The sequence below is a fragment of the Homarus americanus genome, unplaced genomic scaffold, assembly GCF_018991925.1.
Source record: "Homarus americanus isolate GMGI-L3 unplaced genomic scaffold, GMGI_Hamer_2.0 scaffold40856, whole genome shotgun sequence".
Taxonomy (NCBI): domain Eukaryota; kingdom Metazoa; phylum Arthropoda; class Malacostraca; order Decapoda; family Nephropidae; genus Homarus; species Homarus americanus.
The window spans coordinates 7,349,410-7,367,638 of NW_024734615.1; the positions used below are offsets into that span (position 1 = coordinate 7,349,410).

General features: G+C 39.7%; 1 protein-coding gene across 1 annotated transcript in view; it reads left to right on the plus strand.

Annotated features, from left to right (window-relative positions):
- Window positions 1–18,229, plus strand: part of LOC121870411 (pleckstrin homology-like domain family B member 1) — a gene marked incomplete in the record, with an annotated part of 288,548 nt that overhangs the window by 61,335 nt on the left and 208,984 nt on the right. The window contains 1 exon segment of the mRNA XM_042372249.1: window positions 16,882–17,004. Within this exon segment, the coding sequence (XP_042228183.1) occupies window positions 16,882–17,004 (123 nt within the window).

Below are 18,229 nucleotides of genomic sequence, written 5' to 3' on the forward strand. Positions count from 1 at the left end.
TCCCCGCACTCTTCGTCGTTCTAGGGAATGCAAGTTTAGTTTCTTTAACCTATCCTGATATGGAAGGTTTCTGAGTCCCGGAATCATTTTCGTCATTCTTCGCTGCACCGACTCGAGTGAATTGATATCCATTCTATAATAAGGGCACCAGAACTGAACCGCATAACCGAGGTGCGGCCTGACTAGCGCAAGATATAGTTGCAATAAGACCTCTGCACTCTTATTACTTACACTTCTAGATATAAAACCTAATACTCTGTTTGCCTTATTTCGAACATTAACGCACTGTTTTCTAGGCCGAAGGTCCGGGCATACAAGTACCCCTAAGTCTCTTTCACAAGTCAACCTTTCTAGGTTGATGTTGTTAAGGCTGTATACGTTGACAGTATTTGTTCTACCAATACTAAGTACGTTGCACTTGCTGGTGTTGACTTTCATTTGCCATTTCTCTGACCACTCCTGCAGTTTATTTAGATCCTCCTGTAGTGCATTTGCATCCTGCCCTGAATTAATCTGCCGCCCTATTTTGGTGTCATCCGCAAACTTGCTTATGTCACTGCTGACCCCAGTATCTAGATCGTTTATATAGGTTATGAACAAGAGTGGGCCCAGTACTGACCCTGGGGAACCCTACTGGTTACACAGCCCCACTCAGATTTAACACCATCTACGCTGACCGTCTGTGTTCTATCGGTGAGCCACGATTTTATCCAATTTAAAACTTCCCCTCAATACCATGAGCCTTAACTTTTCTCAGAAGCCTCTAATGCGGTACTCTGTCAAATGCTTTGCTAAAGTCTTAGTAAATAACATCGTAATTTTCGTCATTATCTACTACCTCGAAGACTTTCCTAAAAAACGTCAGCAGATTTGTTAGATAAGATTTTCCCTTTGTAAACCCATGTTGAGAGTCGTAGATTAATTTGCTTTTCTCCGAATGCGATCGAATGCTATTTGCTATAATTGATTCAAGAAATTTTCCCACTACTGACGTCAAACTAATCGGCCGGTAATTTGATGCTGTCTCCATTTTTTAATATGGGTACTACATTTGCCTGTTTCCACAACTTTGGCACAACTCCCGTGTCTAATGATTTTGTAAATAAATTTACGTTAATCTGTTCCTTACACTCTTTCAAAACTCGAGGGAAAATTTCATCCTGCCCTAGAAATTTTGTCTTCTTTAATTTATTCATCTTCTTAAGATCATCCTCTTTTCTGGTAGTGATATTCTTTAATTTCTCCTCTTCATTTCCCCTAAATATCAGTTCCACCTCTGGAATTTCCTCGTGAATTTCTTCTGTGAAAACTGATAAGAAGTAGTTGTTCAATGCTTTGCTTATTTCCTCACTGTCATCGATCACTTCCCCTCTACCTGACTTTAAAGGCCCAACGTTGTCCTTGACCTTTGTCCCATATACCTGGAAAAATCCCTTGGGATTTGCCTTGGATTCTCTTGCTATTCTGATTTCATAGTCTCTCTTTGCTTTCCTTACATTTTTCTTAACATTCCTAGATAGTTCATTATACCTATTTCTGAGCTGCTCCTCCCCTCCCTTTAATTTCTTATAAATTCCTTTCTTTATTCCTATGTCATGTTTAAGTTTTCTGGTCTTCCACCTTGGCTCATTCTTATTTGATTTAATTTTTCTGTATGGTATATGTTGTTCTTGTGCTTTACGTAGTATACTAGTGAATATATTATAGTCATGATCAATTGTTGTGTCATCTGTGACCTCACCCTTTCCTACTGGGGATGGATGGATGGGTGAATGGATGCCTCCCTAAACACTGGCCATGACAACTACTACTGCACAGTATAATGTCTCCTTCCCATTTCTCAACAAAATAAGACAAAATGAAGAGGAAATTATACAAAACCAAAATAATCTTAAGTGTGTGTGTGTGTGTGTGTTGTTGTTGTTGTTGTTGTTGTTGTTGTTTGTTGTTGTTGTTGTTGTTGTTGTTGTTGTGTTTTCTTGACGGTGTTGGCCTCTCCCCCCACACCTAGTACTGGTGACTGGGAGGCCATACCCGGTCAGGTAGGTGTGTCTTGGTCCTTGAGGGAGACAGGGTAGTAAGGAGGGGGGTGAAACCTGTCAGGGTATGAGGGGAATGAGGGAAGGGCGAACAGGTAAGGAGGGGTGAACGGTCAGGTATGAGGGGAAAGGGGGGTGAACGGTCAAAAAGGGGGGGAATAGAAGGTGAACGGTCAAAGGGGGGGGAGTAGGAAGGGGGTGAAATCTGGTCAGGTATGGGGGGGGGTGAACGGTTGTATGAGGGGGAAAGGGGTGAACGGTCAGGTATGGGGGGAATAGGAAGGGTGAACGGTCAGGTATAGGGGGCAAGGGCACATGTCTTATGTCACAATAAAATACTCTATAGTGATTAAAAAGTTCATATGGATTATTATTTTCTTTCCAGGTCTTAAATTTAGAAATAGCTGGAGAGTGTGGAGTGCCTGTGTTTCTTCTTGTGCCTTACCAGTACCACCACTGCTCTCCCCACCACCCACTCCACCACCCACCTGCTCCACCCCTCCTCCACCACCCCACCACCCACCACCCTCCCCACCCCCACCACCCCCTCCACTCCACCCTCCCACCACCCACCCCCACCACCCACTCCCCCACCACCCACTCCACCCCCCACCACCCACCCTGTCCCCCCCACCACCCACCTCTCCCCCACCACCCACTCTCCCCACCACCCACTCTCCCCACCACCCACTCCTTTCTCCCCCACCTTCCACCCACCCTCCACCACCCACCACCACCTCCACCCTCCCCACCACCCACCTGCTCCCCACCTCCCATTCCTCTCCCCCACCACCTACTCCTCTCCCCACCACCTGCTTCCCTCCCCACCAGCCTCCCACCCCACCACCCACCTCCCCCACCCACCCACCTCCCCCACCACCCACTCTCTCCCCCCCCACCACCCCACCTCCCCCCCCACCACCCACCTCCCTCTCCCCCCACCACCTCCCTCTCCCCCCACCACCACTCCTCTCCCCCACCACCCACCTCCTTCCCCCCCACCCACCTTCCCACCACCTCTCCCCCACCATCCACTCCTCTCCCCCACCACCCACCACCATCCCCCCACCACCCACCTCCTCTCCCACCACCACTTCCCCACCACCCCTCTCCACCACCCACTCCTCTCCCCCACCACCCACCTCTTCACCACCACTTCCCCCACCACTCCCACCACCCACCATTAATTAATTTCTCTCTCAACACCCACTTCTCTCCCCCACCACCCACCTCCAGTCTTTGCTGTTCTGGATTCGCCACTGCCGCTGTTTTAAAGACCCTGGCCATGTATGCATTATTAAATACGATAGCAGATATGTTATTTGACTGTTTTGTTTAGTGTGTGTGTGTGTGTGTGTGTGTGTGTGTGTGTGTGTGTGTGTGTGTGTGTGTGTGTGTGTGTGTGTGTGTGTGTGTGTGTGTGTGTGTGTGTGTGTGTGTGTGTGTGTGTGTGTGTGTGTGTGTGTGTGTGTGTGTGTGTGTGTGTGTGTGTGTGTGTGTGTGTGTGTGTGTGTGTGTGTGTATAAAAAGTTTGAACAATTGGTTTGATAGATATGCGAGTTATTTCGGTTCCCTCGCCCCGGTCAAGAGATATTCTGCCATTTCTTTGTGTCACCCGACGAATATTCACCTCATCTTGTTTCTCCTAAAGACTAACCTCGCTGACCTAACCTAACCTAAACTAAACTAAACTAATCTCAGGGGGACCGGTGGTAGAAGCGGTAGCGTTCTTGCCTCGCAAGCGAGATATCACAGATTCGATTCCCGGGCCGGTGGAAGTTGTTTGGACATACTTCCTAGCCCCCATTAGTCCCTGTTCACCTAGCAGTAAAGTAGGTACCTGGTGTAAGTCCAAAGTTGCGAATTCGTATTCAGGGACAAGTTGTTGGAGCTTCCAATAACTTGATGACATAAACAACTGACTTCAGGCTTCTATGCCCTTAACTCATGAGACATAAAGGCAAGCATGAACTTAGCATGCTTCCCTGTTGGGCGCTGTAAACGCTTCTGCGCTTCACCTTACACAAGGATGTAGGGAGTGCCCCCCCCCCCCCAAAAAGAAAAAAACTAATCTGATGCCCCAAATAGCGTTAGGTTGGTTAATCTTTAGGTGAAGTAAGCTGGGGTGCAGAATCTTAGGTGATACAAATTTACTTATGTAGTTGCACGCAAGGTTGGGAAAAAATACGATTTTATAAGTAAATATCAAAATAATCGATATTTTTTTATTTAAATCGGGTTTTTTATTATAATCGATTTTTTTACCCAATTATTCACATTTAATTCTCTTATACAATAATGCAGGCCTTTTTCTACAGTATGGTTAAAGCCATTATTTTATACATTATATGCAATATATACTGTATGAATTATTGTGGATATAATTTGGCTCAAATATCTTTGTGAAAGTTTATTATAAACTTGATTCAAAAGCTTATCATTTATTGAATTTGTATAATAATGAAATTTAATGAAATTTTTTTCAACTATATTGTTACTGAAAAGAATTTTCCTGAAATAAAATCAACATAACCTTTTTGAAAATCATAAACTTCATTGTTGAAAAAATGCACAGACCCAGGAACCAACATATAACATGATTATGAAATACACATTGAATCCAAATTAGTTATACAGTATCTGTATGAACATAATACGTATATTAATAAGAAAATAATACTTATGCTTTCCAGAATTAGGAAATAACTCTTCTATATTTATATAAAATAAATAATATTACATCTTGTTCATACAGTATAGGTAAATTTACCAAGCTGATATTCCTCACTGGGTGATAAAGCTCTGGGACAGGTTATGTCTCAATAGGCAGGAACACATCCTGAACTGCTCGTGTGTGTTGTGACTTTGTCTATCTGTATGTTGATAAATAGTGATCCAGTACACAAAATGGTGTAATATATCTTTTTAATTTTTTAGGTTATTTTATTTAAAATAAAAATATTTTGATTATAAAAATAATTTTTTCTCTGATTATAATCGTTTAAAATCACTTGATTAAAATCGTTTGATTTTAATCATGCCAACCCTGACTTGCACGTTTGATGGTGTAGATAAAGTACAAAACAATACACTAGTGAGATAATCTTTCTTACGTCACACAGTTAGCAGACACGAACATGGGAAACATTTGACGAGAGTGTGAGAAATATGTGATACGATCATTGAGAAATACATAAAGCGAAGATAATGTAATTTAGGACATCAATATTTGACGCACCTGAGGATTAGGCATCCCAGCTTATTTCCCATGATGGGTGAGTAAACGCCCTAACACTAGCCTAACCCTCCAGGAAGCATTAGGGTGTTTTATCATCAGGTGAAATAAGCTGTGTTATGCCTAATCTTCAAGTAACTATTAACACTGATAAATAAATGATGATAAAATTAAGATATACAGTACAATATTGCTGAGAAATATGTGACCTGATGTTTGGGAAATATAAGACTTGATGTTTGGGAAATATAAGACTTGATGTTTGGGAAATATAAGACTTGATGTTTGGGAAATATATGACCTGATGTTCGGGAAATATATGACCTGATGTTCGGGAAATATATGACCTGATGTTTGGGAAATATAAGACTTGATGTTTGGAAAATATAAGACTTGATGTTTGGGAAATATAAGACTTGATGTTTGGGAAATATAAGACTTGATGTTTGGGAAATAATAAGACTTGATGTTTGGGAAATATAAGACTTGATGTTTGGGAAATATATGACCTGATGTTTGGGAAATATAAGACTTGATGTTTGGAAAATATAAGACTTGATGTTTGGGAAATATAAGACTTGATGTTTGGGAAATATATGACCTGATGTTTGGGAAATATAAGACTTGATGTTTGGAAAATATAAGACTTGATGTTTGGGAAATATAAGACTTGATGTTTGGGAAATATATGACCTGATGTTTGGGAAATATAAGACTTGATGTTTGGAAAATATAAGACTTGATGTTTGGGAAATATAAGACTTGATGTTTGGGAAATATATGACCTGATGTTTGGGAAATATAAGACTTGATGTTTGGAAAATATAAGACTTGATGTTTGGGAAATATAAGACTTGATGTTTGGGAAATATATGACCTGATGTTTGGGAAATATAAGACTTGATGTTTGGAAAATATAAGACTTGATGTTTGGGAAATATAAGACTTGATGTTTGGGAAATAATAAGACGATGTTTGGGAAATATAAGACTTGATGTTTGGGAAATATAAGACTTGATGTTTGGGAAATATAAGACTTGATGTTTGGGAAATAATAAGACTTGATGTTTGGGAAATATAAGACTTGATGTTTGGGAAATATAAGACGATGTTTGGGAAATAATAAGACGATGTTTGGGAAATATAAGACTTGATGTTTGGGAGACGATGTTTGGGAAATATAAGACGATGTTTGGGAAATATAAGACTTGATGTTTGGGAAATAATAAGACTTGATGTTTGGGAAATATAAGACTTGATGTTTGGGAAATATAAGACTTGATGTTTGGGAAATATAAGACGATGTTTGGGAAATAATAAGACGATGTTTGGGAAATATAAGACTTGATGTTTGGGAAATAATAAGACGATGTTTGGGAAATATAAGACTTGATGTTTGGGAAATATAAGACTTGATGTTTGGGAAATATAAGACGATGTTTGGGAAATAATAAGACGATGTTTGGGAAATATAAGACTTGATGTTTGGGAAATAATAAGACGATGTTTGGGAAATATAAGACTTGATGTTTGGGAAATATAAGACTTGATGTTTGGGAAATAATAAGACTTGATGTTTGGGAAATAATAAGACTTGATGTTTGGGAAATATAAGACTTGATGTTTGGGAAATATAAGACGATGTTTGGGAAATAATAAGACGATGTTTGGGAAATATAAGACTTGATGTTTGGGAAATGTTTGGGAAATATAAGACTTGATGTTTGGGAAATAATAAGACTTGATGTTTGGGAAATAATAAGACTTGATGTTTGGGAAATATAAGACTTGATGTTTGGGAAATATAAGACGATGTTTGGGAAATATAAGACTTGATGTTTGGGAAATAATAAGACGATGTTTGGGAAATATAAGACTTGATGTTTGGGAAATATAAGACTTGATGTTTGGGAAATATAAGACGATGTTTGGGAAATATAAGACGATGTTTGGGAAATAATAAGACTTGATGTTTGGGAAATAATAAGTCTCGGACGCTCAGAAATATTGGACATTACCAGGTAAGGTGGAAACTCCCGGATGGAAACACTGACGTCACCTGTTTCGAGGAATTCGGTATTTTTCACCAAGTTGACCTTATGTGTTGTTCACCAAGCTGCGTTCAAGCTTATATATATATTGTCAAGCTGCGTTCAAGCTGATCTTATATATTGTTCATCAAGCTGTGTTCAAGGTGTTATATATTGCTCACCAAGCTGTGTTCAAGCTGATTTTAGATATTGTTCACCAAGCTGTTCTTAAAGTTGATTTATATATTAACCAAGCTGTGGTCAAGCTGTTTTTATATATTCATCAAGCTGTGTTCAAGCTGATCTTCTATATTGTTCACCAAGCTGTGCTCAAGCTGATCTTCTATATTGTTCACCAAGCTGTGCTCAAGCTGATCTTATATATTGTTCATCAAGCTGTGTTCAAGCTGTGCTTATATATAATGTTAATCAAGCTGATTTTATATATTCATCAATCTGTGCTCAAGCTGATCTTATATATTGTTCAAGCTATGTTAAAGCTGTTCTTATAGTGTTCGCCAAGCTGTGCTCAAGCTGTTCTTATATATTGTTCACCAAGCTGCGTTCAAGCTGAACTTATATATTGTCTCAAGTTCTTCTTATATATTGTTCACCAAGCTGTGTTTAAGTTATTCTTATATATTGTTCATCGAGCTGATTATATATATATATATATATATATATATATATATATATATATATATATATATATATATATATATATATATATATATATATATATATATATATATATATATATATATATACTGTATATATATATTCGGTTAAGATCTGGGACGGGGTGACCTTGTGTGACCTTTGTGTCGTGCAGTGACCAACACGTTTGATAATGTCATGATCTCACCAAGACAGTCATGACGATCTTTTAGATCTCGTACCTTAGACCGATTTAAACCAATGGTTTAAAATAGTTTTTTCTTGGTTAAAATAATTTTTTTTGTTTTTATTACTTACAGATGGTTTTAATAATTTTAGTAGATTTGGAAAAGTTGTGTGATAGGGTGAGCAGAATAGCATTGTGGAAGGCATTACAAGTGTATGGGATGGGAGGAACAGCCGGGTGTCATGGTTTTTGGTCGTAGTGGTGTAAGAGTGGATTATATTATATAAAGTTATATTATATTGTGTTTTTTATATTTCTTACCGTAGAGTTCGATACCTTCACACTGGTTACTTACAGGAGATTATGGTGTATCTACGTAGAAGTTCACTCCACCACTCCGCATTCCATGATTTATACTTGATAAATGATGATTTAATGAGTTCCATTAATTTCCAACATCCATCTAAGTTATTGGTTATACTTGTCATAACTAATCAGTCATTATCTCTAGTAATAATAAGAAGGGTCACAGATGCTGGCAGATAATTGCACTTACATTTATTTGTCAAGCTTCCATACAATGATTTACAATTTGCATGGATATACGAGTCACCCACATTCACGCTGTAATAAAATTAATCTTCTAAAAGAGGGAATTTTCAACTTGGGAACACATGTGGTTACTCTACAGAGCCTTAATTCCTCAAGTAATACATTTACTGCCAGCCTGGATTGCTCTTGTTGCAACCAGGCTTCACTTCTTTCACGGGAAATAACAACAAAAGGTACTCTTGGGTTACCACACATAGTCTCGCGTCACTGACAGTCACTGTAGTGTGTAGACGGTTGTCGCGGCAAGGAGAACTGGTAAGCGTGACTTGAATTAACCACTTAGGTGCAATAGGCCAGCCTGGATTGCTTTTGTCGCAACCAGGCTTCCACAAGTGATATTTCCACGGGGATAACAACCTAGGTTAACACGCTTAGTCTTGTGTCAACGACGGTCCACAGGACAGGGTGGCGGTGGAGGACTGTGTGTGGTCTCCCGTTCCCTTCAGGAGGGAGAGGATGGGGACGACGTCTTAACTAACCCATGACCTTGGGGATACTACTTAAAATGTGTTTTTTGGGGGCGTGAGGCGATGAACAGTACAGCACTGTCTAAATGGATTCCCCCTATAGGCTGGTTAACATACCACTAATGGAAAACATATGTCGTAGTCATGGCTCGCCGGGTGTCTTATCTCTAGTAAAACAAACTTTGGAGTTGGTTGTGTGGGTAAGCCTAACGCAACCCATGACACCGGGCAAAACAGTAAGAGTAAATGGGAAAGAAACTGAAACATTTGAAATAAATGTGAGTGTTATACAGAGATGGGTTATGTCCCTGTGTGTTGTTCAATATATACTGTACATGGCTGTGAACTACAGCATTATACACTGGTGAAAGTGGCGCTAATAACCTTTCTTACAGGGCTGCACACATCTCAAATCCTGATTATAAGGGAACCAAGTTACCACTGTTCAGTATATCTGGTGACTGATTCTGTTTATAGTTGGGCTCTGAGCCTCTGATGAACTGATAACATAATGTTCAGATCACGTATTATACGAGCCCATGGGAGCCAAGTTGACACTGCCCATCCTCTCTCTCTCTCTCTCTCTCTCTCTCTCTCTCTCTCTCTCTCTCTCTCCGTACCTAAATGAATTCTTTAAAACTTTCAACTGTAAAAGTAGAATATTTTTTCCGTGCATTAACATGAACTTAAACTTAGTTTTTGTTTTTAAATATTTAGGGTGAGTCAGGATGACTGATCAAACTGTGTTTTTCAAATTTGGGCTTTTGTCGGTGATATTTCAGATGGAAAAGAGAACAAATTATTGCTAAATCATCCTGAATGTAATGTTTATAATTAATAACACTAAAAAGTTGTAAAAAAGACTAAAATATAAAAAACTAATTAAAACCAAACATAATAGAATTAAAACAACAACAAAAACCTCAGTTTTTTAAACCAATTGTTTTTGTCAACCCGGACCATAGTTATTGATTATTTAGCTTATGGCCGTGATAAGTATATAAATAACTGTACATTTAATTAGTCATTTTTGTTTAATGGTAAAAGGATATAATTTATAGGCGTGACTTACTATTACTTATATTTAATAGTAGTAAATTACTCTAAGTCTACAAACATTTGTTGACCATAGTCAGTTATAAAAAAATAAGTCTCGTAGATACAATAATTAATTTTGCTGTACAAATTTAAAATATATTTTATTATAAGACATAATGTTGAACTGTTGTCTTGCTTCTGACCCTCCAGGGCGTGTGAGTCACCCACCAGGGATCACCTACACACACACACTCTCTCTCTCTCTCTCTCTCTCTCTCTCTCTCTCTGTAACTTGAACTTTTACACCCGCCTTGGTTGACAACACACTTCACCTCTCGTATTGACAGTCAGCTACAGTTATTTGTCATGTGTAGTGAGTTTGTGTCTGTGTGTGTCAGTGGGACAACAAGGGCCAAAAAAATGTGTGCCTAGTGTGTCATTGAGGTTGGAAGGGGTTGAGGGAGGTGGGGGTCATATTCACATTTGCCCTCATGCAGGTTATAAGGAGGTAGTGGTGTTGATGCTTTACAGTGGCTACCTTGATGTATTTAGGGCCATCATGGTGACCTAGGAGGGGAGGGGGATGTTTTATTACACTAACGTCCAATCACTCCCACCTATATACACCACATTCACCAAATACCCTCATAAACCTTGCCTTCTAGTGTGTGCGTGTGTTAATCCGTAACATATTTTTTGGGGGGCGAACTCTTTATTGAGAAAACACACACACACACACACACACACACACACACACACACACCTTCTAGCAACACAGTAAATCACGTATTTTAAGAAAAAAAAAATCTTATGTGAAGTAACCAACATCAGTAATAGCCACCAACCGGACGATGTTAAGCTGGCTACCACGGTTTACTTTACAACAGCACCACGAAGCTACACTATTCTGCCCTCTGCCCTTTTACCACGAGGGAAAAAAAAAGTTATAACTGGGACGATTATTATTAACCTTGAGGGTGTTTTGTGTGATAACTTTCTTCCAACGGTGAGAGAGTTGGTCCACCGTGTGTTGTGGTATTTAATGTGTTTGTCAATATCATTCCCTAGTAGAGTTATTATGTATCTACGTTGTATAAATCGACCTGAACCAGAACCTTTAATAATTAGAGGGGAAAAATATAGAAAGAGACATTGAAGGGAGGAAATAAGTGGAAATATACCCCAGATACATTATTTAAGAGTCACTTCATATACTAGTTGTGTAAGTTGGACATGTGATGAAATTTGTGGGAGTTATCATTTTATACACGTTCCTCGTTATCGTTTTCTACATGATCTTGCAGTTTTTCTTCTTAATTATTTCCGTTTTCTTTCATTCACCTCATACAAAAAAAACCCAAAACGGGAAAACAAGAAAGAAAAAAGAATAAACGAAATATAGATTATCATCAACTTAAGCGTTTAATTGCTTTTTTTTTTTTTAGAGTGGTTAAATGTTATGGCTGGTCAGTCTTTTATATACAAGTTCCTTCCTGCATTGCGGGAGTTGAGGTGTGTGTGTGTGTGTGTGTGTGTGTGTGTGTGTGTGTCATCTGGTGACATAAATACGTCATGTGTAGTAATTTATCTCCTTTGTTTACCATGCTGCAGCAGCCGTGGTGGATCATGTTACCTCTTTTTTATCTTTCCTCTGTACGAGTATGGTGGAGCCACGCGTGAGTGGTTGAGTGGAGGTGGATGTGGTAGTGGAGGAGGTAAAGGTGGATGTGGTAGTGGTGAAGGTGGATGTGGTAGTGGAGGAGGTGAAGGTGGATGTGGTAGTGGAGGAGGTAAAGGTGGATGTGGTAGTGGAGGAGGTAAAGGTAGATGTGGTAGTGGAGGAGGTAAAGGTGGGTGTGGTAGTGGAGGAGGTAAAGGTAGATGTGGTAGTGGAGGAGGTAAAGGTGGATGTGGTAGTGGAGGAGGTAAAGGTGGGTGTGGTAGTGGAGGAGGGAAAGGTAGATGTGGTAGTGGAGGAGGTAAAGGTGGGTGTGGTAGTGGAGGAGGTGAAGGTGGGTGTGGTAGTGGAGGAGGTGAAGGTAGATGTGGTAGTGGAGGAGGTAAAGGTGGATGTGGTAGTGGAGGAGGTAAAGGTAGATGTGGTAGTGGAGGAGGTAAAGGTGGGTGTGGTAGTGGAGGAGGTAAAGGTAGATGTGGTAGTGGAGGAGGTAAAGGTGGATGTGGTAGTGGAGGAGGTAAAGGTGGGTGTGGTAGTGGAGGAGGGAAAGGTAGATGTGGTAGTGGAGGAGGTAAAGGTGGGTGTGGTAGTGGAGGAGGTGAAGGTGGATGTGGTAGTGGAGGAGGAGAGGGGAGCACAGTGTCGTCTGCCGTCATGAGCCTTACAAGGTGCTCTCTGTGTGAGTATACTGATGGGGGTCACACACACACACACACACTCTGATAGCTATAAGAATAGCACCATCCCATCTACTGTTAAAATAATAAGCAGCTCATGATTTATGTACTGTACAGCCCTGTAAATTTATTGAACGTATATTATTTTGTCAAAATCACATGTAAGTTTGTATATTATATATCAGCCACCGGCTGCAACTCTATTAATAAACCGTTTATTATTATTATTACTATTATTATTATTACAAACATGTACAAATTATATCCTACATTACTTTCTAGATCCATAAAAAATCCTCTAGTTAGGTAATTTCTTATTTTTATTTGTTTAGAGAGAGAGAGAGAGAGAGAGAGAGAGAGAGAGAGAGAGAGAGAGAGAGAGAGAGAGTTTATACACGTAAACTCGACAAAATAATACTTGTGCAAATAACCCTGACAGCTTGAAGCACGTGGAACAAAAACAAACGAGAAAATATCAAAGGTGTAGAGGACACACACACACACACACACACAATATGCTGGGGGGAAAATTATTAAATAAAAAAAATTATTTCCCACTATCTCCCGTTTCATGTCACTACCTTCACCTTTTCCCTCCTCCTTCCTCCCTCTTTGTATTATACTGTATGCTGACTGTAAGATGATGATGATGATGATGATATGAGAGAAATTATGTGTCGATTTTTCTTCGTGTCTAAACGTTTATCTTCCTCTTGCTATCTACACTTGCATCACCCTTCCCTATTATACCTCCCCCGCGTGGGAAGATATTGGAAGCATAATGTGTAGTCTAATGGTAGACCAAGTCCCAGGTTGCTAATCTGACTTTCTGGCTCATTTACACACAATTGCAGGGTCTCAATTGTTTCTCTTACTTTGACAACACATCTCATTTCTCACTCTTGATATGGTTTTTTCCAATTGTGTATTTAATTATGGCTCAATTTATTTATTTATTTTTGCTTCCCAGGCCTCGATGTGGGTTAGTGTCCTGTGCCCGGGTGAGCTAATCCCCCCCCCCCCTCACTTCTTCACTTCATTCACCTCCTTCACTTCCTTCACCTCTTTCCCTCCTCCTTCACACCCAACCTTAAAAAAACTGGATGGTAATTATGATGGGCGAGCGGTGGGTGGTGCGTGATGGAGTGTGCTGTACGGTCTGTGAGATAGGATAATAACGTGATAGTCTGTGAGATAGGAAAATAACGTGATAGTCTGTGAGATAGGATAATAACGTGATAGTCTGTGAGATAGGATAATAACATGATAGTCTGAGATAGGATAATAACGTGATAGTCTGTGAGATAGGATAATAACGTGATAGTCTGTGAGATAGGAAAATAACGTGATAGTCTGTGAGATAGGACAATAACGTGATAGTCTGTGAGATAGGATAATAACGTGATAGTCTGTGAGATAGGATAATAACGTGATAGTCTGAGATAGGATAATAACGTGATAGTCTGTGAGATAGGAAAATAAGGTGATAGTCTGTGAGATAGGATAATAACGTGATAGTCTGTGAGATAGGATAATAACGTGATAGTCTGTGAGATAGGATAATAACGTGATAGTCTGTGAGATAGGATAATAACGTGATAGTCTGTGAGATAGGACAATAACGTGATAGTCTGTGAGATATGACAATAACGTGATAGTCTGTGTGATAGGATAATGCCGTGATAGTAAAATAGGACAATAACGTGATAGTCTGTGAGATATGACAATAACGTTATAGTCTGTGATAGGACAATAACGTGATAGTCTGTGAGATAGGATAACTTGATAGGATAATAACGTGATAGTCTGTGAAATAGAGACAATAACGTGAGTCTGTGAGATAGGATAATAACGTGATAGTCTGTGAGATAGGATAATAACGTGATAGTCTGTGATAGGACAATAACGTGATAGTCTGTGATAGGACAATAACGTGATAGTCTGTGATAGGACAATAACGTGATAGTCTGTGAGATAGGATAATAACGTGATAGTCTGTGATAGGACAATAACGTGATAGTCTGTGATAGGATAATAACGTGATAGTCTGTGATAGGACAATAACGTGATAGTCTGTGATAGGACAATAACGTGATAGTCTGTGATAGGACAATAACGTGATAGTCTGTGAGATAGGATAATAACGTGATAATCTGTGATAGGATAATAACGTGATAGTCTGTGATAGGACAATGACGTGATGGTCTGTGATAGGACAATAACGTGATAGTCTGTGAGATAGGGTAATGTGATAATCTATGAGATAGGATAATAGTAAGATAGGATAATAACGGGAGTGTGAGATACGATAATAACGTGATAGTCTGTGAGATAGGAAAATAGCGTGATGAAGTCTTGTGGCAGGTAAAATGCTGAATGGTGTTACAAGCGTGATGTGGTGAAGTTACCGTGATGTGGCAGCGTTAGCCAAGCGTCATGTCCACCACCACTTCTCTCAGCTCAAGGTCAAGTCGTAATTGTGTGGCAGATGTGTGGGGGAGGGGGGGTGACTTCCACAACACACCTCTTGTAAACATCCTCCCTTCCTTTCGCCTCATCACGTGCTCCCCCCTCCCTCCCTTTCTTCCTTCCGCCTAAAAAAAATGGTTCCTCTGTTCCTCTTGCCGCCACCAGGTGAGATCTCTCCCTCTCTTCCGCCTTTCCTTCTTCCCTCCCTTACGCTTCTAGTCTCTCTCTCTCTCTCTCTCTCTCTCTCTCTCTCTCTCTCTCTCTGTGTCTCTCTCTCTCTTTTTTTGCTCCCTCTTTCGCTTCCTCCACCGTACGTGCTCTCTGCCTCCCTCTCTCTGTTCCCGCCAAAACATGTGCTTCCTCTCACTGTCTTTCTCTTCCGCCACTACACGTGCTCCCTCCCCTCCCCTCCCTTCTGTTCCCGCCACCACAGATACAATAATAAAGACAGCAGTAGGCTTAGTGGTGCGTGGGAAATAAACTCCCCTGTACACCTAACCACTATCACCACCCGAGTATCTGTCCATTCAAATAATGAAATAAATGTCACTGTGCGGTAACGTATGGTACTTCACTATAATTTTACACTATAAACCAGAATTTGCATTTTTTTTAAACCTAGACTTTTGATATTAATCACCATTATTTCACCTCAACCTTCCTGTACACGTCAATCATATCGCCCCTCACCACATCTATCAGGAGAAAACAAATTATTGATCTGTCTCTCCTGTGGAAAGTTCCTAACGCCCGAGATCTGTTTTGTTTAGTGAATACAAGTGATCGTGGGCCCTTCGTGCCCGGTTCGCTATATAGTTCGACAAAACAGTAATGGAGGGAATATTTGGAGAAGTGCGCTCGCGCCGGGATTTAACGTCGGTGCACTTGCAATGAAAACTTGTTAATAAATCGGTTTCCTGCGAACAGCAGTCAAACAGTAATAAGAATACACAACAACATGTAAATATTTTATTTTTTCTGTAGCTATATCGGTCTTATACAAATAAGCGACATCGTTTTCCAGCATAAATAAAATGGTTAATTAATGCCTTCCTAAAGAAACCATCGACATGGGACCAGGTTTGTTCTACTCTACGAATTTTTTGCGATTTTTCCAACAAGTTTGATGAAAAACGATTGTGCCGTTTCGGCTGTCCAGAACAAACAAACACACAGACAGACACACACACACACACACACGGCTATTCCTATAGTACAGGGGTCACCAAACTTTTTTCACAGTGGGCCGGATAACTGAAAGAATGACGAGCGTGGGCCGCATAATCATTCTGTTCAATACTTGCAAGCCAGAACGAAAGCTCTGGTAACGTCAGAGCGTAGTTTTGAGCTACCACGAGCCGGGGAAGGACTTGGGATCCGGCCCGCGGGCCGTAGTTTGGTGACCCCTGCTATAGTATATTAGATATCCTGAATTCCACCCTAGAGAACGCTGACCATTACTGATCAGGGCAATTCGAGGAAGGTCACAGTAATGCTAGATAAAGCTGTAAGATAACCTGTGTACAATGTTGGTAAAGCTGCTGGATACTATCATTGTAAGCGTCCGCTGGTCTAGTTTGATCTTTTATCATTACCCCAAATTCTTCTTTCTTACTTCTTTTACCGAGTTGTTGTTGTTATTATTATTATTATTATTATTATTATTATTATTATTATTATTATTATTACTACTGTTATTACTACTGTTATTACTTATGGTATTATTATTATTATTATTATTATTATTATTATTATTGTTAATATTATTATTGTTATTATTCTCCCCCACCAGGCTGTATGATATGCCTGGGCAGGAGTAACTACTTCCGGTTCAATCATCCGGCGGAGGCACAGCAGATGCGAGCAATCCTTCCCAACACCAGGATCAGTATGGTGCCCATCAACTTCTACCCAGGTCAGTAGTGTGTGTGTTCGATCCCCGGGCAGGGTGAAACTATGGGCAAGTTTCTTTACGCCATTTGCCTCTGTCTACCCAGCAGTAATTGGGAACCTGGATGTAAATCGATTTGTGGATCGTGTTCCGAGTAATGGTTAGCCAGTGCAGTTGGCGAGTTGTCCAGTCTTCTCGGCTATTCCTTGACACTGGGTTATGCAACTCGTTAACTCAGGGTTGGCGACAGCTTCTACGCCTTAAACAAATCCACGCCGAGGTGGCCCTTGGGCCGGTCATCCTCGTTACACGAGGGCCAACCATTATCTCAATCAGTCTGCCAGAAAAATATAAATTGTACTTCGTATTTTTACTTTAATTTTTAGTGTACATATATAATTACTCATGATTTATTAATTTACTTTTGTAGAGGAATAACATGGTAAAATGAATACATATTAACACACAATTGTCCGTTTTTTAACTTGAACTGCCTATTTAAAGAACATATTTTCAGATAGATATTATTTTGATGTGAATTAAATGTTACTTGAAATGTAATGAAAAATGAATAAATTACAGTTCAATGTTTGTTTGTCGTTATTGAACGGAAGTCGGTCATGTGTGTCGAGGAAGTGGCCTAAGTGTCGACGTTTGGAAATCCCCGATACATGACATATCGTAACCGCTACTTATCTATAATTATACGCCGTAATTACTGGTGTCCTTATGTAAAAGTAACAATTCATCATAAGTAATGTTTCTCATTTAATATTTTTCTCAAACTCTCTCTCTATTTTTTAGTAAGAAACTTTATCAAATTAAAGTTTTTGTAAAAAAGAAATCTACAGTAGTAAGTTGATTTAAAGTCAATTCGAATTATATGTAAATAATGAATCATAATGTATTTTTTCATAGTTAAAATTACTATTTATGCAAAGATAAATATTCATATTCATTGTGTTATTCATGAGGCAAGATTTGTCAGCGTGAGTTGTGGCAAGAAGCGCTTTGGTGAACATATCTGAAGCAACAACCAGATACTTCGGGAGATTTTACAGTTATTTTATTATCTAAGCATTTATATTCTTTTGAGTACTATAGTGTTTGTAGCTGCCCAACACACACACACGCACGCACACCCACCCACGTCACCAGGACTTACTGACCTACCCCTGACTCTGCCATGCAGCGTTTCGGACAATGGATAACCTGGTATCCCTGGACTGAAGTGGGATAATTACCTGGA